This window comes from Mauremys mutica, chromosome 7 (genome assembly GCF_020497125.1).
Source record: "Mauremys mutica isolate MM-2020 ecotype Southern chromosome 7, ASM2049712v1, whole genome shotgun sequence".
Taxonomy (NCBI): Eukaryota; Metazoa; Chordata; order Testudines; family Geoemydidae; genus Mauremys; species Mauremys mutica.
This window is the reverse complement of record NC_059078.1, coordinates 75,674,849-75,701,269: the sequence shown is the minus strand read 5'-3', so window position 1 is coordinate 75,701,269 and position 26,421 is coordinate 75,674,849. Positions and strand designations below refer to the sequence as shown.

Here is a 26,421-nt window from a genome sequence, read left to right as displayed (position 1 = left end):
TCACACATCGCACAGCCAACTTGTGGAACTCCTTGCCTGAGGAGGTTGTGAAGGCTAGGACTATAACAGGGTTTAAAAGAGAACTGGATAAATTAATGGAGGCTAAGTCCATTAATGGCAGGATGGGTAAGGAATGGTGTCCCTAGCCTCTATTCATCAGAGGAAGGAGATGGATGGCAGGAGAGCGATCACTGGATCATTGCCTGTTAGGTTCACTCCCTCTGGGGCACCTGGCATTGGCCACTGGCAGTAGACAGATACTGGGCTGGACGGACCTTTGTACGGCCGTTCTTATGACCATCACCGAGCCGCGTGCCCCAGGGCAGCTCTGGGCTGAGGAGAGCTGCTTCCCCGGGCTTGTTAGCGCCTGTGTGCCATGCCCTGGCCTCACGGTGCTCAGCAGCACCAGCTCCTGTCACCCGCCCTGCAGCAGGCAACCCCGCCCCCCCCGCCGGGGAGGGGCCTCCGTCCTCGGCCAGTCCCCCTCTCCCATTGCCCCCCCATCCCCCGCTAAACGGGGCGGGAGGGACACGGGTTTTGAGCATGCGTAGACGCAGTTCTAGCGCAGCAGGAAACTCGGGCTGGCAAGATGCCCGCGCGTGTAGTGTCGCCTCTCGGCCGCTACGGGGCAGCACATGCTCACTGCTCCACGCGAGGCTTCATGACGGGCACAGTTCTCGCGAGAGTAGCCGCTCGCTTCCCCTCTCCCGTTTTGCGTTGAGCCTCCAGCCCGTGAGGTCAAACCGCTGCGTCTCTGGGACCCTCCCCGCGCGCCAGCCGGTAAGTGCGGAGCGCACCGGGACTGGGCACCCCTCCCCCCTGCGTCACCCGCTGGGGAAACCCCGCCGGCTCGTGCCCGCCCGGAGCCGGGGTGCCGCCTCGCGCCCCCGCCGGCCGGGCTCAGGCCCCGTGTGCGCCGGGGTGGGGGGGCGCAGCGCCGCTCCGGCCTGGGCATACGGGGCTTTCCCCGCCGGTAACGCGCGCGGGCGGCCGCTGCGGGCCGCGCTGCCCCCGGGGGCTGCGACACGGCGGGTGACAGTGACCACCCCTGTAACGCGTGGGGCAGCCGTGCAGACAGGCGGGGCGGAGAGGTGCTGCCAGGTGCAGAGAGGGAAGTGGGGGCAGAGGGTGCGGGAGGCCTTGAGGACAGCGCCTAGAGCTGGGCTTTCTCTGCTTGAAGAGCACATGCTGGGGGTTACCACAAGCTACATCAGTGGTTCTCAGCCTCTCCAGGCTACTGTACCCCTTTCAGGAATCGTATTTGTCTTGCATACCCCCAAGTTTTGCTCCACTTAAAAATTACTTGCTTACAAAATCAGACATTGAAAACACAAAGGTATTACAGCAGACTATTACTGAAAAATTGGTTACTTTCTTATTAAAAGCAGCAGAGAGACCTGTGGCACCATATAGACTAACAGCATGTGCTTTCGTGGGTGAATACCCACTTGGTCGGATGCACTTTCTTATTACTTTCTTATTGTTACCATCTAGTTATAAAATCAACAAAATATAAATATTGTACTTGAATTTCAATGTCTGTAGAGCAGTATAAACAAGTCTGTATGAAGTTTTAGTTTGTACCGACTTTGCTGGTGCTTTTTACGTAGCCTGTTGTAAAACTAGGCAAATACCTAGCTGAGTTGATGTACCTCTGGTTGAGAACCACTGATCTGCATAATAGGAGTTTGTCAGTTTTGTACCCACATCATTGCAAATATAAGTAAGTCTAATGATTGCAAATATGACTGTTTTTTTTAAAGGTAGCTTTTGCCAAACAAACTAAACAAAACAATTCTCTATTTGATGCACTAATAAAGAATAGTATCAGAGGGGTAGCCGTGTTAGTCTGGTTCTGTAGAAGCAGCAAAGAATCCTGTGACTTGCATCCGAAGAAGTGGGTATTCACCCACGAAAGCTCATGCTGCAAAACGTCTGTTAGTCTATAAGGTGCCACAGGATTCTTTGCTGCTTCTAATAAAGAATAATAAACAAAGTGATGGGTGCACAGCCTTGTTGGTTTAATAATTTATCTTACAGTTTATTATGGGTAGCACTGAACCTCAGTAAATTAAGCAATTTTGAAACTGTGATTTTCTTTGTGTTCAAATAGTGAAATATTTCCTGCATCCTGACCTACACAATCATATATTCTGTATCACATGTTCTTGGTAAATATATTTGAGCATGATCAAAAATCTTTTTTGGCTTGCTTTTGTTAATTAGATGTAGGGCAAAATTTTCAAAAGCACCTAAGGCTGTGTTTACACCACAGCATAGCTGTGTCAGTAGGTATGCCATCACAACCCTGTACTGTAGTGTGGAGACATGCTATGCTGACCAAAGGGGTTTTCTGTTGGTGTAGGCTCCTCAAGAGATGGTGACTGGGTCCATGGACATCTGTTAACATAGCAGTCTATGTCTGGGGGTTAGGACAGCATAGCTATGTGTTCAGGTGTGTGGTTTTTTCATACCCCTGACAGCTATTTTGAACTTTTAAGTGTAGGCCAAGCTTGAGTCACTGGGACTTGAGCATTTTGGAAATTACCAGTAGTGATTCTAAATTTGCTTTTTAATACAGTGCCGTAGGTGGACATAGTGTTCTGCAAAGAATTTAACTCCAGGCTAGGTAAGACATAGTATGGAAGATGTGGTTTTGAAGGGGGAGAGGGAGGCTGCAGTGAAAACAAATGTGAGGGTTTCCAGGGTCTGAGGGGTAGCATCGGAGAAGGCAGAGAGGTGCTTATGGAAATATAGTACCAAGAGAAGCATAATTGGCAGAGCAGGGCTGGAGTAGGGAGTGGTACAAAAGAAGATGAATATGGAAGCAGTCTTAACAGGAAGAACATTTGGATTTTCCTTATAAGGTCACTTACAATGGTAATACATTAAATTCCAATAATTTTTAACTATATCTTGAATGTCTCTCCCCATTGCCAGGTTAAGGGTTATGCTTAACTTCCACCTAAATAGTTAGTTTTTATTTCAAGTCCTAGTGTGTCCGTCCTTGTCACATTTCCTGCATTGTGACAACCCACCATGCACCATGTTGTGAAACTCCCCAAAGTTACTTCTTTTGACATACTGCATGTTTTTTTTTCTCTGAAAGTCTTTTTTATATATTCTAAAAGTATAAAATATAGGCATTGTTAATATATGGCATGGTTTTTTTCAAAGGAATGTGCCTCACATTCCATACTTCATTGGGATTATAGAATAGCCTTGAAGTGATGGAATGACTTGTGGATATCATGTTGGAACAGAGACTGCTATAACAGGGATGGACATAGGGGGACTCTACGAAGAGCTTTCATTTAATGGGCACTCAGAAGCAGTGCAAAGGCTTGGGGGAGTTGGGGTAACGGAGGAGCTGAGGGAGAGGGAAGTAATTGTTGGGAAGGAACCTGAGAATGAACTTGGAGGGTTGTTAGGTGTGGGTAGGAGAAGTATGGAACAGGTTCTTTTTAGTTTGTTGGGGGAAGGGATTGTTAGGGAGCCTCTTCCATGCAGACCCTGGCTGATCCCTAGCCTCTCATTCAGTCAGCCACCCTCTTTCCCCATCCCCATGTGTTCCTTCACCCCCACTCAGCCATCCTTTCCCCCCATCTCCATGTGTCCCTGCACCCCCACTCCCATTCAGCCCCTGCCCCCCACTCCCATTCAGCCCCTGCCCCAGTCTGTCCCCCCACTAGCCCTTCTGAACCCCAGTCTGTGACACTCCAGCAGCTCCATGTTCCCCACGCTGTCTGTCCCCCCATATCCTGTGCCTCCTGACCTGGCCCCACAGGCAGGTGCTGTGAGGAATGCAGCCTCTGCTCTTCCCTATCCGCAACCGGGAGCAGCTGTTCTCTGTTCTGGTGACTGGGCAACAAAATGGTAGATGAAATTCAGTGTTGATAAATGCAAAGTAATGCACCTTGGAAAACATAATTCCAACTACAGTTAAACCCTGTTATCTCGACGGCCTAGGGGTTTGCCAAAAGCCATCGAGATAACCAATGATCGAGATAAACCCCTATCCACCCCCCCACCCCCTCCCTGCCCCCTTACCGCGCTGCCTGCACGTGGCTGGATCCGGCAAAGCGGAGCCGGGCGGACGGACGAACAGACGGACGGACGGGCGGGCGGGGAAGCGGAGCCGGCGGGCGGGCGGCAGGCGAAGCCGGGACCAGGTATGTGGGGCGGGGACGGGCAGGGACCAGGTATGCGGGCCGGGCGGGCGGGCGGGCGGGGACAGGCAGGGACCGGGTATGCGGGGCGGGGAAGCGGGGACCGGCGGGCGGGGAAGCGGAGCCGGCGGGGCGGGCGGCAGGAGAAGCCGGGACCAGGTATGTGGGGCGGGGACGGGCGGGGACGGGCGGGGACCAGGTATGCGGGCCGGGCGGGCGGGCGGGGACAGGCAGGGACCGGGTATGCGGGGCGGGGAAGCGGGGACCGGCGGGCGGGGAAGCGGAGCCGGCGGGCGGGCGGCAGGAGAAGCCGGGACCGGGTATGCGGGGCGGGGAAGCGGGGACCGGCGGGCGGGGAAGCGGAGCCGGCGGGCGGGCGGCAGGAGAAGCCGGGACCAGGTATGTGGGGCGGGGACGGGCAGGGACCAGGTATGCGGGCCGGGCGGGCGGGGACAGGCAGGGACCGGGTATGCGGGGGCGGGGAAGCGGGGACTGGCGGGCGGGGTAGCGGAGCCGGCGGGCGGGCGGCAGAAGCCGGGACCAGGTATGTGGGGCGGGGACGGGCAGGGACCAGGTATGCGGGCCGGGCGGGCGGGGACAGGCAGGGACCGGGTATGCGGGGGCGGGCGGGGAAGCGGAGCCGGGCGGACGGGCGGACGGCGAAGCGGGGAACCGCGGGGCTGGGGAGCCGGGGAGCGGGCGGCTGGGGACACGGTGGGTCGGGGACGCGGGGAGCCGGGCGGCTGGGGACGCGGGAAGCGGGCGGCTGGGGAACCGCGCGGCTGGAGAGCCGGGGAGCCGGCGGCTGGGGACGCGGGAAGCGGGCGGCTGGGGAACCGCGCGGCTGGAGAGCCGGGGAGCCGGCGGCTGGGGACACGGTGGGTCGGGGACGGGCTCGAGATATTAGGGTTCTGCAAATCGACATAAGGGATGAGAAACTCATAAGCCAAAGAGGGAGTCTGGCGGTTCCACTTGTAAACCGTCGACTTAACAGGATTGGCAAGTTAACCGAGGTCGACATAAATGGGTTCGACTGTATATGTATAAAATGGTGGGGTCTAAATTAGCTGTTACCACTCAAGAAAAGGAGAGATTGGAGTTATTGTGGATAGTTGTCTGAAAACATCCACTCAGTATGCAGAGGCAGTCCAAAAAAAATGTTGGGGATCATTAAGAAAGGGATAGCTAATAAGACAAGAAATCATATTGCCTCTATATAAATCCATGGTAGGCCCACATCTTGAATACTGTGTGCAGATGTGGTTTCCCCATCTCAAAAATGATACATTGGAAATGGAAAAGATTCAGAAAAGGGCAACAGAAATAATTAGGGGTATGGAACAGCTTCCATATGGGGAGAGATGGATAAGACTGGGACTTTTCAGCTTGGAAAAGAGACAACTAAGGGGGGATATGATAGCGGTCTATAAAATCATCACTAGTGTGGAGAAAGTAAATAAGGAAATGTCATTTACTCCTTCTCCTAACACAAGAACTAGGGGTTACCAAATGAAATTAACAGGCAGCAGATTTAAAACAAACAAAAGGAAGTATTTCTTCATATAATGCATAGTCAACCCATAGAACTCTTTGCCAGAGGATATTGTGAAGGCCAAGACTATAACAGGGTTCAAAAAAGAACAAGATAAATTCATAGAGGATAGGTCCCTCAATGGCTGTTAGCCAGGATGGGTAGGGATGGTGTCCCTAGCCTCTGTTTGCCAGAAGCTGGGAATGGATGACTGGGGATGGATCACTTGATGAACCTGTTCTGTTCGTTTCCCTCTGAAGCACCTGGCATTGGCCACTGTCGGAAGATGGACCTTTGGTCTGACCCAGTATGACAGTTCTTATGTGGCCAAAAAGTATAACTGCAACACTTCTTGGCAGAATGAATTTTCTGCTGAGAAAAAAATTAATTCTGAGTGGCACATGAATTCTGCATGTGTGAAGTGATGCAGAATTCTCCCAGGAGTAAGACATGACTACAATAATGCTGCATGCTAATAATGAGTATAAACAACAGTTACCCCTCGGGTGGAGGGAGGGGTTTGCTGAAAAAGGTTTACTTTTACTTTTAATGTAAATGCCATAAAACCACAATCAGGCTTTAAGCAGGGTACTGAACTTGTGTGTCCCAACTACATTACAGACTTCCAACACTTAAAAGAACCATTTCAAACATCTAGAACACATTTAAAACACTTTCCACACTAGTGTTTGTAATGTTTCTCAAGTGTGTTACTCAAGTATTACTGCATTAACTCTGAGCAAATCTTATAACTGGTTCAGTCTGAACTATTCCAGTGTTACTGTGGATGGAAGTGCAGCAACACAAGTTCACTTGATACAATTCCAAAATGGCATGGGTAGATAAAGAGCACGTCTAATCTCCAGTTTTGCAAAGTGCATTATGTGAAGCATTTTTTGTTGTTGTTCATTAAGGTAGTAATTCCAGATTCCTCTCTTGTTTTGCACCTACTGCAGCTTCTGTAACTATGTATGGGCTTCTGTTTTATAAGGTACAGCATACAACAAAGACCTGTGTTTTGGAGAAGGGGAATGCTGACACCAAATTTTATTAAATGCATGCTATTTTAGATTGAAAAATGCTTATAATAGGGATTACACTTTACATTTTGCTACAGCACTTCTTCTTCTGTTAAGAGGATTTGTGGGGTCTGCATTTTGGGATAGGTACTTTAGGAGAACCATGATTCATTGGTACTATAATGGGAAACATCTCAGTCTTTTAATATAGACAAGCGTTAGCAACCTAAACAGTTTACAACAGTAGCTCATTTGGATCATTACGGTGACCTGTTAGCGACAATCATAGTCAACAAGAAGTAATTTTACTAATATAGATAGACTCTGTCAAGAATAATTTTTTTGTCTCCAAAAGTTCTCTTAACTTGGTAATTAATGTTTACAAATTACCAGTTTTATGGGTGTTTCTGACCCAATCTGCATTTGAAATGTATGAAAACAATCTATATAAGCAGTAATTCAGATGATGCTGTTGCCGATGAAAAGCTTGTAAATTATTCTGTTGTCCCACCCTGGCATGTGATCTTTTTCATTAAACCAAAATTATTATTTAGTCCCTGAGCATTTGGACCAAAAAATAGAAATGCAAGAGCTGAGGAATATAGAAAATAATCTTTTAGGGAGGTGGGGGAAAGGTCTCAGTTTGAGCACTGAAAATTCTGACATACAGTAACTCTTCACTTAGCATTGTAGTTATGTTCCTGAAAAAATGCTACTTTATGCAAAACGATGTTAAGCTAATCCAATTTCCGCATAAGAATTCATGTAAATGGGGGGAGAGGAGGGTTAGGATACAGGGAAATTTGTTTTGCCAGACAAAAGACATTATATACATATACAGTATAAGTTTTAAACAATTTTAAACAGTTTAATATTGTACACAGCAACGAATTATAATGAATCTTGGTTGAGGTGGTGGAGTAAGAGAGTGAAATATTTCCCAGGGAATGCCTTGCTGCTAAATGATGAACTAGTGCTTGGCTGACCCCTCCTGCTGCTAGAGTAAACTCCCTCCCAGGAGGTAGGAATGGATGTTTGTTGGGCTCGTGGACGTGCTGGTCCTGCTGATTTCCTTTCTGCTGTTCCTGGTGTGTAAAGACAGAGGCGTTTTTTAATCTCTTAAAATTGTTGTTAGTGTTGCAGTTGCTCGCCCTAAGCTTATGCCATGAGATCTCTTTCACGGTATATTTTGGTCCTGAGAGGTAAAAGGCTGCTCTGCATGTGGTGTTATGGAGTGAGGTAGCAAACAGTAGTTGCAGAGGTGGTGCCGCCCCCCCCCCCCCTCCGGTCCAAGAGTCCAGAATTTGCATAAACCCACCCACTGACCTGTGACTAACAATCTCAGATGGAGCGCACCACTCCCTCCTCCTGACAGCACATGCATGGCTGCACAGGTGCTGACTTTCCAAAGTGCTGGGGAGGTTGTGCATGAGTGCGAGAGAGTTGAATTGCCCCTTTAAGCATGCTGACCCCACTTTAAGTACGTTGCCCTTTTAAGCAGCTCATCCAGTTCAGACAGGAAGCAACAGCTAGCTCCCTCCTTTCTGTTTCTGAGCCGTGTCCCCCCCCCCCCTCCATTTTGTGGAGTGGGGGTACGAGTGGGGGGGGGGAGCAGGAGCAGGTGGACACCCTGATATCAGCATCCTTCTCCCCTCCTCCCCCAACAAGCAGGAATCTCCTGGGAGCAGCTCCAGGGCAGGAGCAGCATGGCAGTGTGGGGAGGGCCACCTGAACTCCTGCTGGGCAGCTGCTGAGCCACATACTTTACAGGGAATTTAGGGGAGCTGATGGGGGAGGAGGACTGCTGGCCTCCCCTGGTTCTAGTCCCCACAAGAAGGGGCTGCTCTTACAGAGAATCCTGCAAGCAGTGGACAAAGCAGGCAGCTGGCAAAAGATGTTATAAGAGATGTTAAAAGAGAGCCTTGCGTAACTTTAACCAAGCTTGTTCCCTAATAGATCAGCAAGGTAACAAGGTTAACCGCAACAGTTATGTGAGGAGTTACTGTATCACCTTGAGGCCCTGCATTATGGTCTTCATTTTGTAGCTGAAAAGTTTTAACTCTGTTGGTTTGTCATGCAGAGGAGTTCTTAGTAAAACCCTCTTTTTCTGAAGCCTTTAGCAGAGTGTTCTGATGCTGGGAAACAAAATAATTACTTAGTGTTAACATCAATTTACAAAAATAGTAACAGATGCTATATCTGCGCCCAATCCTGCCTTGGCAATTTTTGTGGCACATTTTCCTATTACTTTTTTTCCTCTGCCCACTTGCTGTGTGAAAGACCCAGGGAATCAATGAAAACTGACAGTATTGAAAAGCCTACAGGTGACTATTGTTGTTTACAGCTTTTTATTCCTTGCATCCCAACAAGTAAAAGAGGCTACCAACCATATGCTCGCTGAGTATATTTTAGGTATCTTTTTAGTATGTAACACACATTGTCACAGCCAATGAAGGGATGTGTAACAAAATAGTGGGATGTATTACAGCACTTTCTGGTTTTGTGGTTTAAACTGACAAGTGGATACTAAAATGCATTTGCTAGGAAAGAATCTTATTAAACCTAGAATGAGCTAATTGACCGCCTGTACTGCTGAGTAGAGCCTAATATAAGCATTTCAGATACTTTCCTAGCTAATGTGGACTGTTTTTTAAATAGTCCAAGGTAGTTTTTGAATACTCCCTATGACAACATGAAATTTTAATCTTTTGATACAAGAATTAATTCCTGTCAAAACATGCAATAGAAATGTAATAACATTGCCATTTTCTGTGATATTGGACCTTAATAGGAAGTTGATTTTCTAAATGTATTTGGTCCTTCTTGGGGATAATAATTTATAATACTTCCCCATTTCACAGTGGTGGTGTGAGGATAAGTACGTTAAACTTTGAGATTTATTGATGAAAAGCACTGTACAAGAGCTAGGTATTATTATTGTGTTTAAGTAGGAGCCATTACAGTGGAGTAGTGTGTTGGTTAAGTGGGTATTACCTGGAGGCAGCCAGTACCAGTACATTGCTAACTGCACTTACTGCTCAAAGAATTATTTTTTTTAATCCCAAAAGGTCTCTTGTCCTGGAGAAGTATTTGCAGAATGTCAGATGTCTTTAATACAAGAAGAGAGTAATTTATATGAGATTTGTTCCCTGTTTGGAAAAATCTTAATTTAGCACATTTCAAATCCATCTGAGAACTAATGATAGAAAAAATTGTTCCAAGTGAATAATTCAAAATGTAAGGGTGAAGTAGATATTTACCCATACATTTAAAATTCTGGCTCAAAAGATTCCTCTCCCTCTGTCTCCTGGATGTATTTTTTTTTAGTCCTATATTTATATTCTGAAAGCAATAGATTATTTGTTTTGTAAATAATTGTCGGTATTTACTAAGATTATCCAGAGGAATCATTACTGTAAAGAACAATGAGAGAGAGAGTATTTCCATAGCTTAGATATGTAGGCTTCTGGCTAATGCTAGTTAACTGTGTGTGTATATTTTGTGTTTTATAAAATTGTTCCAGGAACTGCACCCAAGAAAGCACTTCAGTATAACTTTTTTTTTACAAAATGGGTTGGAATTATAGGGAGAGTCTTTTATGTACCAATATACCAGATTTGCCATACACTCTAGGCACTTGAATTCTTTTGATCAGTTTAACCTATTCTAAATAATTATCAAAGATGGGTGTTAATCATACACTAAAACATAGAATTTTCTAATTATGCATTTTACACTCTCTCCCTGAAATGAGCAAGGATAATATCAAAACATCTTAAAAATTAATCCCATTCAGATGACAGTCAGTTACTTCAGTGGTTTGAAAAGAATCATTGTAAACTAGGCACATATTAAAATAATTGGACCAAGTCTTGTGCATACTATGTCTCTAGGTGTCTTAGTATGGTGTGTGCATTATTAACTAGTGCACAGTATCCTAAAAGCAAAGTTGTTCTAGGAGGAACTTACTTCATGGGTTTGTTATTCAGAGTAATGGGTTGCCTTCGGAATAGTACATGAATGGTATGAGAATAATAGCTGTCATAAGGTCCTAGATCTCAAGCCAATTATTTTTGGCCTTGCTGAGTAGAATAATAAGATTGATGTGGACAGATTGTCTCTTATGTAAAGTGTGGAAGATTTGGTTGAACAGCTAAGTTACAGATCTTTCTGAGCAAATGGATCCATGTTTGTTAGCCAAACCACATACACAGATTGCATGCTTGGCCCTAAGCAACTGTGTGCAGGTTTGGCAAACAAAATTCCATCTTTTAATTTCCAAAAGGGGATTGTTTGGAGACCACTATGTGCCATACTTGCAGTTTTCTAAGACCCCCAATGTTGCCTTTCCCCTTTGCATTGTCCTGTTGGACAGAGGTTAGAAGACTAAAGTCTGTCTCCAAGGTTGGGAGCAGGCATCATGTGTTCAGCAGCAGAGCTGTGTTCCTTCTGTGCAGCAACCATGCAAAGTAAAGAGCCTAACAGATTCCACTTCTCTAGAAGCTTATTTTAATAAACCTTTTATTAAATCTTAAAAAAACACAAAACCCTCCCCGAGCCCCCAGCTCTCTCAGTATTACCAATCCGGCTTTTTCTCCCAGATTTATGCTGTAGCCTCCCTCGGGTTTCTGTGCATGAGCGTTCCGGCCGGTCAGAGCTCTGTGTAGCCACGGTTGTTTCCAGGCGTTTCTCTGACTAGTGCACCCATAAACCCCGCCTCTCTGTGGAGACGTGCAAGATTGAGTATCGGCTGTGGCTGCCCTGGCCACGTGGGGTCGAGGGCTGGGTTTAGGAAGTAAGCTGCGCTGGCAGATTCCAAAAACCTACTCAGTGCTCACAGCTGATAAATTTGCGGGGGCCACACAAGGCGGCGACAACCTGGGCTTGTCGCACGGGAAGACAAGGCGAACAGTAAACAGGTAGGACAAGCAGGCTTGGCTTTCAGACTGCAGGGATGTGACCTAAACTCAACGGTATGGGTGTATGTTTTAAAGATTTGCATAAAATATTTACCACAGGGACTTGTGATCGCATGGATTTCTGTTAGTATGTTGTGTTTGTTATATTCAGAATAGAATGATAATGAGAAGATTAAACAGTTTGGGACCAATCACTTAGACACAAGCAAAGTCTTTGGTTTCCAGACTCTTTTTTTTTATTAGAAACTGTAATTGCATTCTTTTGTATGAAGAATTCATGTGTTCCTGCCTCTGCACTAGAAACTGTTCTGTGCATTCCTGAACAGATATTTGGAACAAGATTGCAATTTTGTTTAAAAGAGGTTTTGGGTGACTCCTAGAAAGCTGTATGAATCAGTGGATGCTGAAAGAGAAAACACTAAAAGCTTGTTAATAACCAGAGTCACTGCTGAACTGTTTCCATCATTGGATAGAAATGCAGGAAGAAGAAAGTGTAGTTTTAACTAATGTAGGGGCTTTCATCATACAAATTGTAAGATGTACAGACTCTTTTCCCTGATCATTTTCGGTTTCACATCAACAGTCTTCTATACATATATTTAAAGACATTGCAATTAGTATTTTTAATCTAGAAAGTTTTGAAACATAAAATGTGTAAAACAACTCAATGGCTTTGTACCTATGATATACAATTGAGACCGTGACAAATATATTCCATATGCTATTACTAAAGTGGCCTGAGTTTGCTGTAGCTTAAGCTAGGGAGTTTTTGGCTAGGAACATTTATGAAGGGTGACGCTGGATCTTTAACAGCTACTTGGAGCAGAAAGAGCTTAAGCTACGGTGAACTAAGGCCATTTTACTTTTGAATGAGAGCATGAGGGGAGTGAGTGATATGTGCTTTAATTTATGTGCATTACCGTCACAACTTTGGTAACTCTGATTTAACTTTCCTAAGTGTCCCATGGAGACAAGCCCTCAAATACCAGCATAATTAATTGAGCGTTTCATTCTTTAGAATTAACTGCATTTATTGTATGAGAATGTTAAAAACTGAGGCTCTTACTGCTTCAAGAAGGTGTGAAAGATCCAGTGGCAGTCATTGTGAATGTCCTTGACCAGAAATTCCCTATAACTCTACATTTTTGGTAAACTATTTGGGTCTTCACAGTTTGTAATATACCCATAATATTGTTTTGATGGGTTGTAGCTTGGTAGAGTAGAAATAAATTGAGTGACATTGAATTGAAAGTGACATGAATTGAATTGAAAGCTGTAGCATAGGCAGGCCTCCTGTATTTTACCACCATGGTAAAATTGACACTGAATGCCAACCATGAAACTGACAAGTCTATTGTCAATTTTACTCTTCTAAAATATGTAAGTTGCAAAATGTTGTAACTTGTAATGGTTTTGCATTCAGTAGATGTGCAAAACCAGTGTAATTTTCACTCTCTTCAAGCTCACTATTATTTATGCAAACTATAACACTGCAAAATTAACTTTAAAAAAATCACTATCTTCTGAAAAATTGTGACTGCTATTGTCACAATTGGTAGGTAAGATTACTGTAACGGGTTAGTAGGTGCAATTAACAGCATGTAATATATAACCAGTGTCATTGTTTTGTTGGTCAGTTATGCTTCCATCTTATGCAGTAGCACAGAGATTCTCAAACTGGGAGTTGGGACCCCTCAGAGGAGCGTGAGGTTACTACATGGTGGGTCGCGAGCTGTCACCCTCCACCCCAAACCCTGCTTTGCCTCCAGCACTTATAATGGTGCTAAATATATAAAAAAGTGTTTTTAATGCATAAGGGGGTCGCAATCAGAGGCTTGCTGTGTGAAAGGGGTCACCAGTACAAAAGTCTGAGAACCCCTGCAGTAGCATCATTGCTCTTATGTAGTGCCTGGGGGGTGGGCTCACATGCACAATCTTTTCCAGGCTGTGCAAGAGGGAGTTTACCCTAGCAGCAGGAAGGATCATTCAGGAAAGGGAAGGGAAGAGAATCAACCATATTAGTTTGTTCTTGGCTCACCCAAAAGGTGCTGCTTAATATTAGCAGGGGAGCAGAAAACTGTTCAAAAAGAAACTTAGAAAGAGAAGTCAGGACACATTTAGAGGAGGCTGCATCAGAATTTTTTTTTTTAATTAGTTAAAAAAAATAAAATTTAGCAGTGTCCTCTGAACTTGAAAATTAAAAGGCTTCTCTTGGACTGAAAATCACTGTAGCAAGAAGAAGGATTACAGAAGTTTTACTAATTGAACATGTAAATGATTGCTTTAATATTAGAATTAAACATAATATTCAAGCAAAAATAGAGACAAGGTAGGTTGGCCGTCTGCATCCTGAGTAATTTGATTGAGACTTACGTAAATTTAAAAAAAGGAATTAAAGTACTCTTCTAGTTCTAGCTTGAATATGATCATATGTTTCTCAAGAGGAGGAGATACTGGATGCAATTACTTCACAACTCGTGGTGTGATCTTTGATATTACATACAAAATGTTGCTTCTACCCTTTTCCATGGGGAGAAAACCAAACACACCATACAACACCACCCTGTAGAATGTATACATTTGTGTTTGGGTTTTGTTCTGTTTATTCGTCCTTTCATTCACGGTGGTTATCTGCATTTTCATGTGATATTATTACTAAAGACTTATTTTCACAGATTTAAAATATATTTACAGTGAAACTTGCATTCTGCAGCACTGACTGAAATCCCCAGAGGAACTGAAATTTTTGGGTAATAAGTGCCCACTCCCACCAGGCAAAAATACTGTGATACAATTTCTGTAAATGTGGTACAGATCTTCATGCATTGCAGAATTCTAATAATGTTAACCTTCTGCCTTGCTTACAAAATGTTTGTGTAGAACTTTCTGCAGAAAGATAGTATCTCTTCACTTGAGGATATGTTGAAACTGACCAGCCTGTGCACATGCAGTTTGTGGGTGACTTCTAGAAGTTTTGAGTAAAATTCACTAAGGAGTCTGAGGGCTAGTCTACACTGGCAACGCTAAAGTGCTGCCACAGCAGTGCTTTAACGTGGCTTGTGTGGTTGTGGCAGAGTGCTGGGAGAGAGCTCTCCTCTCCTCCCAGCACTCTAAAAAAACCCACCTCCACAAGAGGCGTAGCTACCAGCACTGGGAGCGCGACTCCCTGCACTGGTGCACTGTCTACACTAGCGCTTCACAGTGCTGAAGCTTGCTGCCCGAGTGAGAAAGTTGCAGCGCTGTAAATTGCCAGTGTAAACAAGTCCTGAGCTTGTGTAACATTACTCATTCAGACCTCTTGATAGTGGGACTTCCTTATACTTGTATTGTCTTATCAAAGAGAGTCTGATGGTGTAACTTACACATATTAGGAAGTCAAAGAAAATGTATTGCTAGGTTATTTTATAGTTTATCATTCTATTGTAAGAAAATTTGCATTGGTGTAAAGGTCTTGGGTTTCCTTATTTACATCTATGTAAGACCCTTTGTATTTTGGGGGATAGGAAGAGGAAACTAATTTTATTTTAAAAAAAGTGTATTGGAAGCAGTGTAGTTCAGTCTTTCAACCAAACAGAATTCTCACTGTGGTAACTGTTGTGAGTGGGGGGAAGGGAATCATACCTTTCAGAGTAGTTCTGTGCCTCATTTAGGGTTTGTCCTGACTAGCAAAAAGGTAGGATGTAGTTGGGCTTAGCTAACATTTCCTACCTAACCTCAGCCTAGACTGGACCACTTTTCATAATCAAGAGAAGGCCAGAGATACTGCACTCTTCTGATAGTCTTTTGAAATGAATCTCATGTTTTATAGCACAGCTCTGAAAAATCTGTTAGCTCTTGTTCTAAATTAGGCCTCTCAGAGTACAGCATTGTCTAAAAATTCCCTAATGCTGCAAACATAGGTTCAGCTCCACCAGTGACAGAAAGTTTCCTCCTCCTATCCCCAGAAAAACAAATGGTCCTTACATAAAGAGTGTCACCCAGAACTGGACACATTATTCCAGCTGAAGCCTCATCGGTGCCAAGTAGAGTGCACAGTTACCTTCTGTGTCTTGCATACAACACTCCTGTTAGTACACTCCAGAGTCAGAGTTACATTAGCCTTTTTTGCAACAGCATCATGTTGGCTTATATTTAAGGCTATGATTGAAGTCACAGAATTTGTGATTTCCATAGACCTCCGTGACTATAGCCTGCAGCCACTGGGAGCTGCAGGATACCCCCACCTCCCGTGGTGGCCGAGAGTCCCCAGTCAGCTCCCCGGCTACCGAGAATCCCCCATCAGCTCCACAGCCGCCGCGGGCAGCGAGGGAGATCCCCGGCAGCTCCCTAATTCCCATGGATGCAGGGGACCCGTGCAGCTCTCTAGCTGTTGCAAGCGGCAGGGGATCCCAGCCGCCACAAGTGGGAGTCCCTTCCAGAGCAGGGTGCTGGACGCTCCTCCCTCGCCCTTCTTGTCATGGACATTTTTAGTAAAAGTCAGGGACAGGTCACAGTTTCCATGAATTTTTGTTAATTGCCCATGACCTGTCCCTACCTTTTACTAAAAATGTGCATGACAAAATTGTAACCTTACTCATATTTAACTTGTGATCCTCTATAACCCCCAGATCTTTTTCTTTTCTGCCTAGCCAGTCATTCTCCATTTTGTATCTGCATTTAATATTTCCTTCCTAAGTATAGCATTTATTGAATTTTGTCTTGTTCATTTCAGACTAATTCTCCAATTTGTCAAGGTCCTTCCAAATTCTGGTCTTCCGAAGTGCTTGTGAACCCTCTCACTTCGGTGTCATCTGTACATTTTAAAAGCATACTCTCCACTCCATTATCTAAATTAATGAAGGTATTGAATTATCGGACCGAGGATAGACCCCTGCGGGTCCCCAATGGATAAGTCCTCCCAGTTTTAATTATTCCTTGAGGATGGTCTTTCAGTTAGTTATATACCCATCTTATAGTAATTTTATCTAGACCACGTTTTTCTAGCTATCTTATGAGAATATCATATGTGACTGTGTCAAAAGCTTAACTACAGTCAAGCTTTATCAAGTCTACAGCGTTGCCCCTACCTGCTAGCCCAGTAACCCTGTCAAAAGAAGGAAATTAGGTTGGTTTGGCATGATTTGTTCTTGACAAATCCATGCTGGCTATTCCTTATAACGCTGTTATCCTCTAGTTGTTTACAAATTGATTATTTAATAATTTGTTTGAGTTCTTTCCAGGTACCAAAGTTAGGCTGATGGGTTTGTAAGCCCCCAGTCCTCTTTGTTCCCCTTTTTAAAGATAGGTAATATATTTTCCCTTCTCCAGACCTCTCCCATCCTCCATGTCTTCCTTAGCTAGAAAAAGTTTAAAAGCAGTGGAAAACAGAAATCTAATGAGGAAGTTTTCAGCGTATTGATATTTAGCAGCACAGTATATCTTCTTTTTATATTGGTAGTGTGGATAAATTACTATGCTGAAAAATTACCCAGAAGAATCGCAAGACCTTGATGTGACCTCCTCGTTAATATTTTTCCAGACAACTTGTTTTCTGTAGCACATCAGATATTGCAAATTGCTGTGTACCAAAAGTAAACAGAGAAGACAACCAAGGCAAAGATTGTTATATTCAGACATTCTGTCCACAAAGTTACTGGACATTACTTTCTTACACCATTTTTTTTTTTTTTTTTTAGTTTTTGGTCTCTTGACCTTTAGAAAAGTTACATTTCAAATGTGTTTTCAATAACAGATTAATATTACTGAGACAGCAGATGCAGATGACTATTCAGATTATGCCCTCCTCATTCTTATCCTTTCAGGGACTTCTGGAAGTATTTAAGTTTCACTGTTGTTAAAACAAAATTTCCTTGTGGTTTAGGAACACTGTCAAGAATGAGCCCACCGCAGGATAGGAGTGGAAGCTCCTGCAGTAAGGAGTCCCTTGTAAAGTGCCTTCAAGCTAAGAAAGACTTGGAGACAGCTATTGCTGGAGTTGTCAAGGCTGAACAACAAATTGAAGTCAACTGGAGAGAGGTATTTAAAATATACTTTTTAACGTTTTGCCAGTCTTTGACCTCAGTTTTGATTGGTAGTTCTGCAAGATACTTGGTCTTCTGAAACAATAAGCACCCTGTCCTAGAAGCACCATTATTAAGGCTACGATTTAGTCATTGGTATTTTTAGTAAAAGTCATGGACAGGTCACAGGCAATGAACAAAAATTCATGGCCCGTGACCTGTTTATGCTATAAATACCCCTGACTAAATCTGGGGAGTGGGAGAGAGCCTTGGGAAGTGGGCCAGCAGCACCCATTCCAGCTGCACAGGGCCCTGCTCGGGCGGTCCCAGGGACCAGCTGCCCAGCGCTTGCTGTGGGGCTGCCCAAGCAGCTGGCTGCAGAGCTGCTCCAGCAGCGGCTGGTGTGGCTGGCCCTGGAGCCACCTGAGCGGCTGGCCCTGGAGCCAGCTGCTTGGGCAGCCCAGGGGTCAGCGACACTGGCTGCTGCAGAAGTGACGGAGGTCATGCAGGTTGCAGAAAGTCATGGAATCCATGACAGACACAGAGCTCTAACCATTATCTCACTGTTACTCAACTATTATCCTTACAAAACATAAGCATCTGAGTATTGCTAACCTCACCAGGCAAAATAAAAAGTGCAGTTTCTCAACATCCAATCTCACTAGCATATGTTTTGTGTTAGTCTCTGGGTTTTATTAATAGTTTCTTATTTGTAATGGGATTTTTTTAGTGATTCACTATTAATGTGGCTGGAAATAACTTCTTTAAACTGAAAGATATAAAGGTGATACAAATAATATGTAGTAGTACAGCTGTTTTAATAAACTGATAATCCTTTGTGTTTGGGTACTCCTTCAATGGGAATGGTCTTTGAACTTTGAAGTGGGGTAACTGGTAAGTATGTTGAGTATAAGCCCACATCTTTGATGAATAAATGTGCAATTACATAGATTACAAAATGGTTTGTATTTGTAGATTAAATGTATTTTATGGAGTGAGAAGAAGGTGGTTGGAAGCTAATGTCTGTGTCACAATATATTTCCCTCCCTTCTCCCCTATCCCTGCTGCCTCTGCCTGCCTGTTAGACATGGTGATGCCCAGATTCTGACGAGGGACTCTGGATGTTACTGTAGTATGCATAAATGACAAATATGACTATTTAATATTATCTGTCTGTGGAATTGGGTAGCGACATTTGACTTTTGTGAAAGTTTGTTAATAATAATTGAAACTGCATTTGTCCAGAGAATACTCAGACTTGTATACAATAGCTTTCTTAACCCAGCAAGTTGTGTGTGAATTGTATGTTGTGATGTGTGAAGGTTGGTGACTTCGGTGTGTTCTATGAACAAAGAAATTTCAGGTTATGGTTTGAGGTGATTACGATTAATACAAAAATATTAGTATTTAATTTCAGTGGGTGGGTTTCCTCTCTCCTCCCCCCAAAAAACAAACAAAAAAAACCACACAACACATTGGGCATGCTCTGGTTTGAACTACTCAGCAAACATTCCAGAAATACTAAATGCAGCTGGTATTTATCTTGCAGGTCAAAGCTCAGATTCACAGCTGCATAAGTCGTCATATGGAATGTCTGCGCAGTCGTGAAGTTTGGCTGCTTGAACAGGTAGATCTCATTCAGCAGCTCAAAGAGGAGACCTTGAAACAGCAAACATACCAACTCTACTGGGTAAGATTTGTGTGTTTAACTCAATTTAGCTATATTGGCCCTTTCAAATACACTGGTCTTGCTAGTATGTATTCATGGTAGAGTACAAATCTTGAACAGGTATATTCTGTGTCAAGTATAAGAGTATGAATTTGAACATGTGATGCCTTTACTGGAGCTAAGGCAATAATAATGTTTTATTTTTCATATAGTTGCTGGGACAGTTCAATTGTCTTATCCATCAACTGGAACACCCCCATACTAATGACCTAGTCAATCAGATTTCTGTGTGCCTGGAGAGGTAAAAATATTACATAATGTGAATAAATGAAGAGTGCTATTCATTTTGACTTTACATTGAATTTAAACTGTTTTCTGGTCATAATGTCTGTAGACCATCTCTTCTACATAGTTAGCTTTTATGATGTATGTATAATACTTTACTATAAGCTATTTTTGGTAATTGCTAAAAAAAAAAAAAATTAATGGTGAGATTTTCAGAACAGTCTAGGATAGAAGATGAGTATGGCTAAATACCCAGGACTGCTTTGAAAATCTCAGTGTAAGATTTTTAAATTGATCCTTTAAAGAGAAGTCAGGATACCATAAATGGTAATGCAAGCACAACTATTTGTGCAGGTTACTGCAGAGGTTAAGGTTTGATGTCATTTGATTTGGGAGGCAGTAAGTGGGGAGAGGAGTTTGCTCTTTTGCTGGATATTTCACTTTTTTCTGTTTTTACTACATAGAGCCTTGGATGGACATCTCTCTTTATTTTTGTGTAAAAAGCTAAATAAATAATTCCGATTAGTTTAGATTTTTGACTGTTTGCAGCAGAGCCAATTAAAAGCCTTTATACAAATATTGGCTCAGTTTTATAAGCTTAAAGCTAGTGAAGGATTTAACTGAACTTATGGGTGAACTTTAATTTTTATTGAAGATCTTCTGAATTCTTTTAGACTAGGCAGTCTGACCCTCAAACCAGAAGAGTCTTCCAACCTGAACTTTGAGGCTGATACATCTTTCCTTCGCCAGGCCATCATGTCGTTTGGCTCAATTAAAACAATGGTGAGTACCAAGGCTTTTCTAGTAGGATCACTGTTGAAAATACTTGTTTCAGATATTTTTAAGGGGAGAGGGTGTCTGCAGTTCCCTCATCATTTATTCAACTGGTTTCATTTTAAATCTCTAGTTGAAATAAAATATTTGTGTATGTTTTATTACAGCTTTAGGCACATCATCTAATCATCCATTGCATATAGCAACGTTTTTTCAACATCAGAAAGTGTAGAACTTGATCAGATAGATTATGATCACATGGGAGGGATGTGATATTTATATACAGTAATAAAAAAACCCCAAGCTATTGATGATTTGCCAAGAAGTCAATTTCAAAAGTATCTCCTCAGCTACATTTGGAGTCAGTCTATATGTGCAGCAGCCTCCCTAAAGTATACCTGCATTTTATTAACATACAGATATGTTTTTGGCAGAGGTTGATTGGAAGGTTAGGGTGACTGGTGGAGGATGGCGGGTATACGTTCTTGCTTTTTGTTGTAGCAGTTAGAATTTAATGTGGGGACTTTCTTTAGCGGATGCCAGTTGTAGGCAATATTGATGAAAAAGTACTCTGGGAGCATTTACCTTTATAAAAGCAGAAATAATTATGCTTAATTGCTCTACAATGAAATTTGCCATAACATCTTTATTTTGAAGGCTTCCCCTTCCTCCCCCCAGCCCTTCAGTAATCTTGAAGTTAGAGGGATATAAAAGGAGTTTACCAGTTGTAACTGTGCTTTTAATGCTGCTTCATTATAATCTTAATGTTTAAACATTTGTTTTTTTAATTTAATGGAGTTGAGTTTTAAAAATGAGGAAAGTGATTATTGTTCATGCTTTTTTTAAATAGCAAACTCCTGAGACAGAAAATGCCTCCCCTTGGATGTCAGTGCAGAACTGCACGCTGGCCCAATATGAACAGGTAAAATGAATATTTGTCTTCTGAAAATAGGATTTGACTAAAGATAGTGTAAGCATAATCTTGCTATCTCTCAGCTTTCCTAACTGGTAATTTTTATGGCACTTGTTAAGGTATTGCAGTTTGAGTATCCAGTAATAATGTGGCAAGGTGTATTGCGGTTTGAGTATCCAGTAACAACGTGGCAATTGAGTATGCCTGTTGGGAGGATGTTCTAGTTTCCTTTTGCCATCTTCCCTTACATCAGCTCCTTAAATATGAACTTGGGTTAATTTGTCCATGGGGGTGGAATGGGGTGGCTCCAGCTTGGCTCTTCTAGTCCAAATGCTAGAGGATAAATGGAGTCGAGTCCTAAGTGTGCCAGACAGGGATTTGGAACCATTCCAGTTGTATTGCAACAGTTCAGCTGGGAGGCACCATGCTGGGTCCAGCACAGAGATGCAGCTATGTTCAAGGTATTTTTCATGTAGCTTGAGAGACTGTACAGTCAAAAGTGCTGCAGTGATCACAGGATCCAGAATTACTGTGGGTCATACAGATTAATTGTACACATAACTGTTTTCAATCTAGTTTCTAGATAATTAGAAACAATTGGAAAAGCAAACCACACAGCAGTAAGCTGGTTTTCTGCCACATAGATGACTGTGAGGCTTTTGTGATGATGGTTTGAGAAGGGACTTCTGTGGTTCTTCTTTTGGTACATAAATATTGGTATACATTGGACACACTGTACATTCTAAGATTCTCTGTAGATTGCCTCCACAATGAAAGTTATTTTTATAACATGGAGACCATACATTCTTTTTTAGAAGAAACTATTGTCTGGGACTTTGGGTTCCCCACTCAGTGACTGGCTACTTGGAAGCAAGTCTGCTAGCATTTCCCAGGCTCCATATGCTCCCAGCATCAACCCCGAGGACTGGCTTATGAAAAAGCACGTGCCAGAGACCAGCCAGGTATGCTCTTCACATACTAAATAAAATGTATTAAAGAGGAATGTGGTATCATGCTGCAGTTGAAATTGGAAGGGTGGGGAGCACATCCATTATATTTTTCTTGCATCTCTGCCTTACCCTTGTTACATCTTGCTTGATTCTCAAAATATTCTGAGCTGTCACTGTACAAACAGTAATTGTTTTATTTTTAGGATTTAAACTCTTCCAAAGTCTGTTATTTGGAGGAAGCCTGGGGAAATCTGAAAGATTTGGAAAACTGGCTCCTGCAGAATCAGCAAAGAGAAGAAACTTCTGAAAAAACAGATCCCCATAAGCACAAGAGCTCTTATTCCACCAGTGGCTCCTTCATTTCCACTGAAAAGATGGATCAATTGGAGTTCCTTGAGCAAGAAGAGATGGACATTTCTGACTGGCTGCTTACTCCTTCAGACCCAGAAAATGGAAGTAGTGCCTCAGAAGAGAAATGGAAATGTGTGTTTAAACCTTTTAGGGAGGAATATAACATAAATGATTGGCTTCCCAAAGCTGACTCCTGCACTAACTGTCATGGCAGTCAGGCCAAGAGTGTAGAGATAGAAAACCTTGGAAATCTTAAGTGCCTGAATGAGCATCATGATGTGAAGAAATCACCCACGGTATCTACCAACGTCTGGCTTGTACAGCACCCCAAGACTCCATTTAAAGTGGAAGATGTGTGCAAAGCTAATGAGCCATGCACTAGCTTTTCAGAGTGTGTGTGTGATGACAGCTGTGAAAAGGAAGCTCTGTGTAAGTGGCTCCTGAAGAAAGAGGGGAAGGATAAAAATGGCATGCCAGTAAGCCAGATACCAGTGGTGAACCCTGAGTCTGAGAAGCCTAAATCTGCTGTCAACATTTGGCTTCATCCCTCCAGGCAGCTTCCAGAGGAGTCAGCTACTACCACAGTGAAATTGGATAGCTCAGTGAAGGTTGTAGAGCCTCTAAAAGCATTGCTTGAGAGTCCATTGACAACCTGGCTAGCCAAATCAGTGCACAAAGCAGCAAGCACAGAAGAAAAGGCAAACCAGGAGAAAGCAGAAGTTAGCTTCAAGAGTCCCTTTCTAGACCTCCTGGCCCCATTCCACCTTCCTCTGAATGTCAACAGTTGGACGTTGTCTTCAAAGAATATAGAAAATGTCAACCAGCCTCCAGTGGAAGATAAATGGCTGCTACGCAAGAAGGCACAAGTGAGCATAATCTTTAATGTTTGTTCCTAGATAATCTGTTAAGATAGTATAATTACCAGTGTTACTTCTTGCCCTGGGTTTACAGCAAACTCAAGTGTTTTTGAAAAAACTTGTCTTCTCAGTGCTCAACCACTATTTTAAGAGTGCTGAAATAAAATACATCTCAGTATTAAAATCCAACAAACTTTGTAAAGCGAATATAGCTAAGATTCATCTCATAAAAAATATTAGATGTAACTTTCTTTGATCTGACCCCTTTAAAAGATTGCAGACATGCAGGAAAACTAACTTAGATGCATTTTGGACATAATTATTAAAGACATTCCCTTTTTCAGGACTATGGCCTACCTACAGTTTGTGATCTTTTTGCCTGTATGAAACTGAACGGAGATAGAGAAAAGTGGCTGTACCAGACTCCTTTACAGGTAAGATTAATCAATTACACAAATGCATTGCTAATAAACACAGTTGTGCATTCCATAATCCTTGAAGATACCTACTTTTAAACATTAAAAGCAACATATGATTTCCTTTCTATATCTGTCTTTAGCAGCTTAACCTATTCCCTCGTCTCCATTCCCACCCCTCCTGGTCCTCCATTATTCTTTCTGTCATCCTCTTCTGCCAGGGAAGGTTGAGGGAATCATTCCCACTGTTAAGTAAATTGATATTAAATATTGAATCTTTGTATGGTTTATGGTGAATTCCAGAACAGAAACCTACCAGTACCAAGAAACTCAGCCCCAGAAACAGTATCTTTATGTGAAGCATTTTCAACATCCCTTTTATACATGCTTCTCTCACAGTGTGTTACTTTCTCTTTTACCAGAGAACAAAATAAAATAACTGCATTCTGAATTGTTTTGTTCTAGAAGTGAAGAACCTGAAGCATTAGAACCACGTCACCTTCCTGCTGATTGCCACACATACATATACTATGTCATTGCAGTCTGCTGAATAATTGTGTCTGACTAGTCTGCTTTAGCTAAAAGACAAACTATACTTATAGGTAACTGAGTTGTTATGGTGCAGAAAATGCCTTTGTGTTATAAATGACTCCTGAGTGCAGGCCTGCTGAATATAAGCACACTGACACAATAGGCATTTGTAAGAGCATATCTTTCATGGGCCTATGTGAAGCTTCTTTTATGGGTTATCACTTGAAGCATGTTGAAGCTCAGAGCAATTGTAAAATGAAATGTCTTTGCTGCGAAATCTGCATCTCTGGTGCTTGGAATGTACTATATAGTGTTGCAGTTTCCTTGCCCAAAAGGTTGCCTTTCATATTCTAGAAATTTATCTTGAGAAGGATTCATCTTTTTCAGATAGCTTATTCTTTAGTTGGAAGCAATTGTTTGTTAACCTTTGAAGGATGGCAGTTGTTGCTTGCATCCTGTGTACAACTCAGCCCAACGCTGTTAAATGTATTCCAGTTTTTGAAAGAAATGTACTGTTTTTGGCCCCTGACACATGATGAGAACTCTTAGATGTGCTTTTAAAGGAAGACCTTCCTGTCAAATTTTTCCTTTGAATGCGATCTTCAGCTAGTGAGAACTGGGACAGATTTGGCCCAGATCTTTTTAAATTGCTTTTGAACTGACAGTCTTTTCAGTGCTGTTAGTCTTTGTGAATCAATACACTCTGAAGCTAGTAGGTGCCCAGCATTTAATGAGGTAACAATTACAATTTTAGTAAAGCAATTTGGTGTACAAAAAATGTAATAGTGACTCAAAAATGTCTATTTTTAGACTAATTGGCAGTTAACTTATATTGTATAAAATGTTGGTAGTCATGTTTCCTTAGCTAATTCATAGACACATACAATTATAAACGGAAACCTCTCAGAATGCTTAACAAAAATGGAACTTTGGAGGGTCGAGAGCCTCCTAATATGATGTAATCCTGTTCAGTGTTTTCCAGCTGGTGACGTGCATGGATCCCACCAAGTTTTCAATCTGTTTTAGATAGTTAAGGTAACTATCACCTTAGTATCAGAGTTGGGAAGTGGGGTCAGATTAATTTTGATCACTGGAGTAGTGGACATAGCATGAATATACCTCCTTTAATATACAATTTATTAAACCCTTATGAAACTGCATAAGTTGTCTGAAACCATTGGTGTACAAGGTGCAAATGGGCAGTAGGTTTTCTAGCTTGCATGAAGAATTAGCAAAGTTATTTAATATCTGCACAGTTAATTTCCCCTGTTCATTTTCATTAACTTTTTTCTGATGATTTTTAGATAACGTTTTCTTAAAGTTTGTCTGGCGTAAAAATGGCCTCAGCTTTTCAGTGCAGAAAGAAAATCTTGTTTGAAGGACTGAAACTTAATACCACTTGCCTGGTGCTACACAGTATGAAAGTATTTGTGTGTACCACTATGTTCAGATAGCCTGTGAACTGATTTTTTAAAAAAATCTTGGCCCTTTGCACACTGAAAATAGACTCTATAAGGGCTTTAGATTAGCAGACCACTTAAGACCTTTTATTTTAATAGTTTGCGCTGTCTACTGAAATCAGAAAGTGTTTTTGAACTTCAGTTTTTACCGGACCATATTGCCTGTTGCTGATTGGAAAGACTACACTATGACTAACTCCAATGATAGCCTATTTTGATTAGCAGTTAAATTTAACGATGTCTGATGTGCAGCTCACCTTTATAATCCTTTTAACCTTAGTTAATGAGTGCTAACTTCATATTCAATTCATTATGCCCTTAAAACTTTCTGGGTGTGTATTCATTTGCTTTTCACAGAATCCCAATTTAGTTAATACTAATATTTATGTAAAGTATTGATTAGTCTTTTCCATTAAAAAACATTGCAGCCAAAAGTGGGTGTGGTGGTTTTTATTTCTTTGTGGAAAGCTGTATTTGGGAATTTTATAAACTTTGTTCAGCTTTCTGTAATTTAGAATTATTTCACTGTTCCCTACAGCCTCCACCCTCATCATTTGAGGCTGTAAACACACACATTT

General features: G+C 42.5%; 1 protein-coding gene and 1 long non-coding RNA gene across 4 annotated transcripts; one reads left to right on the top strand and one right to left on the bottom strand.

Annotated features, from left to right (window-relative positions):
• The first annotated feature begins 632 nt into the window (after positions 1-632).
• On the top strand, positions 633-26,277 carry NCOA4 (nuclear receptor coactivator 4). Of its 3 annotated transcripts, none has more exons than XM_045024636.1 (10): positions 633-780; positions 17,499-17,653; positions 19,187-19,327; positions 19,519-19,607; positions 20,266-20,374; positions 21,216-21,287; positions 22,094-22,240; positions 22,432-23,445; positions 23,781-23,870; positions 24,318-26,277. In XM_045024636.1, exons 2-10 carry the CDS (start codon positions 17,513-17,515, stop codon positions 24,321-24,323), a joined length of 1,809 nt encoding a protein of 602 aa, XP_044880571.1. In that variant the 5' UTR covers positions 633-780; positions 17,499-17,512; the 3' UTR covers positions 24,324-26,277. The 3 variants fall into 3 exon arrangements, with proteins under 3 accessions (XP_044880571.1, XP_044880572.1, XP_044880573.1); XM_045024637.1 differs by lacking the exon at positions 633-780 and adding an exon at positions 11,488-11,638; XM_045024638.1 differs by lacking the exon at positions 633-780 and adding an exon at positions 11,539-11,692.
• Positions 7,641-11,380, bottom strand: LOC123374564. The gene is made up of 3 exons (XR_006581131.1): positions 11,300-11,380; positions 8,731-8,854; positions 7,641-7,804 (listed from the first exon to the last, which is right to left on the bottom strand). It is a non-coding gene; the product is annotated as an uncharacterized LOC123374564 (long non-coding RNA).
• Positions 26,278-26,421: the final 144 nt, after the last annotated feature.

Coding starts and splice junctions, on each gene's coding strand:
- NCOA4 (XM_045024636.1), top strand. CDS start 17,513: ATGAGCCCACCGCAGGATAGGAGTGGAAGCTCCTGCAGTAAGGAGTCC. Junction 19,608..20,265: donor ATTTCTGTGTGCCTGGAGAG/GTAAAAATATTA, acceptor GAATTCTTTTAG/ACTAGGCAGTCTGACCCTCA. Junction 22,241..22,431: donor ACGTGCCAGAGACCAGCCAG/GTATGCTCTTCA, acceptor TTTTATTTTTAG/GATTTAAACTCTTCCAAAGT.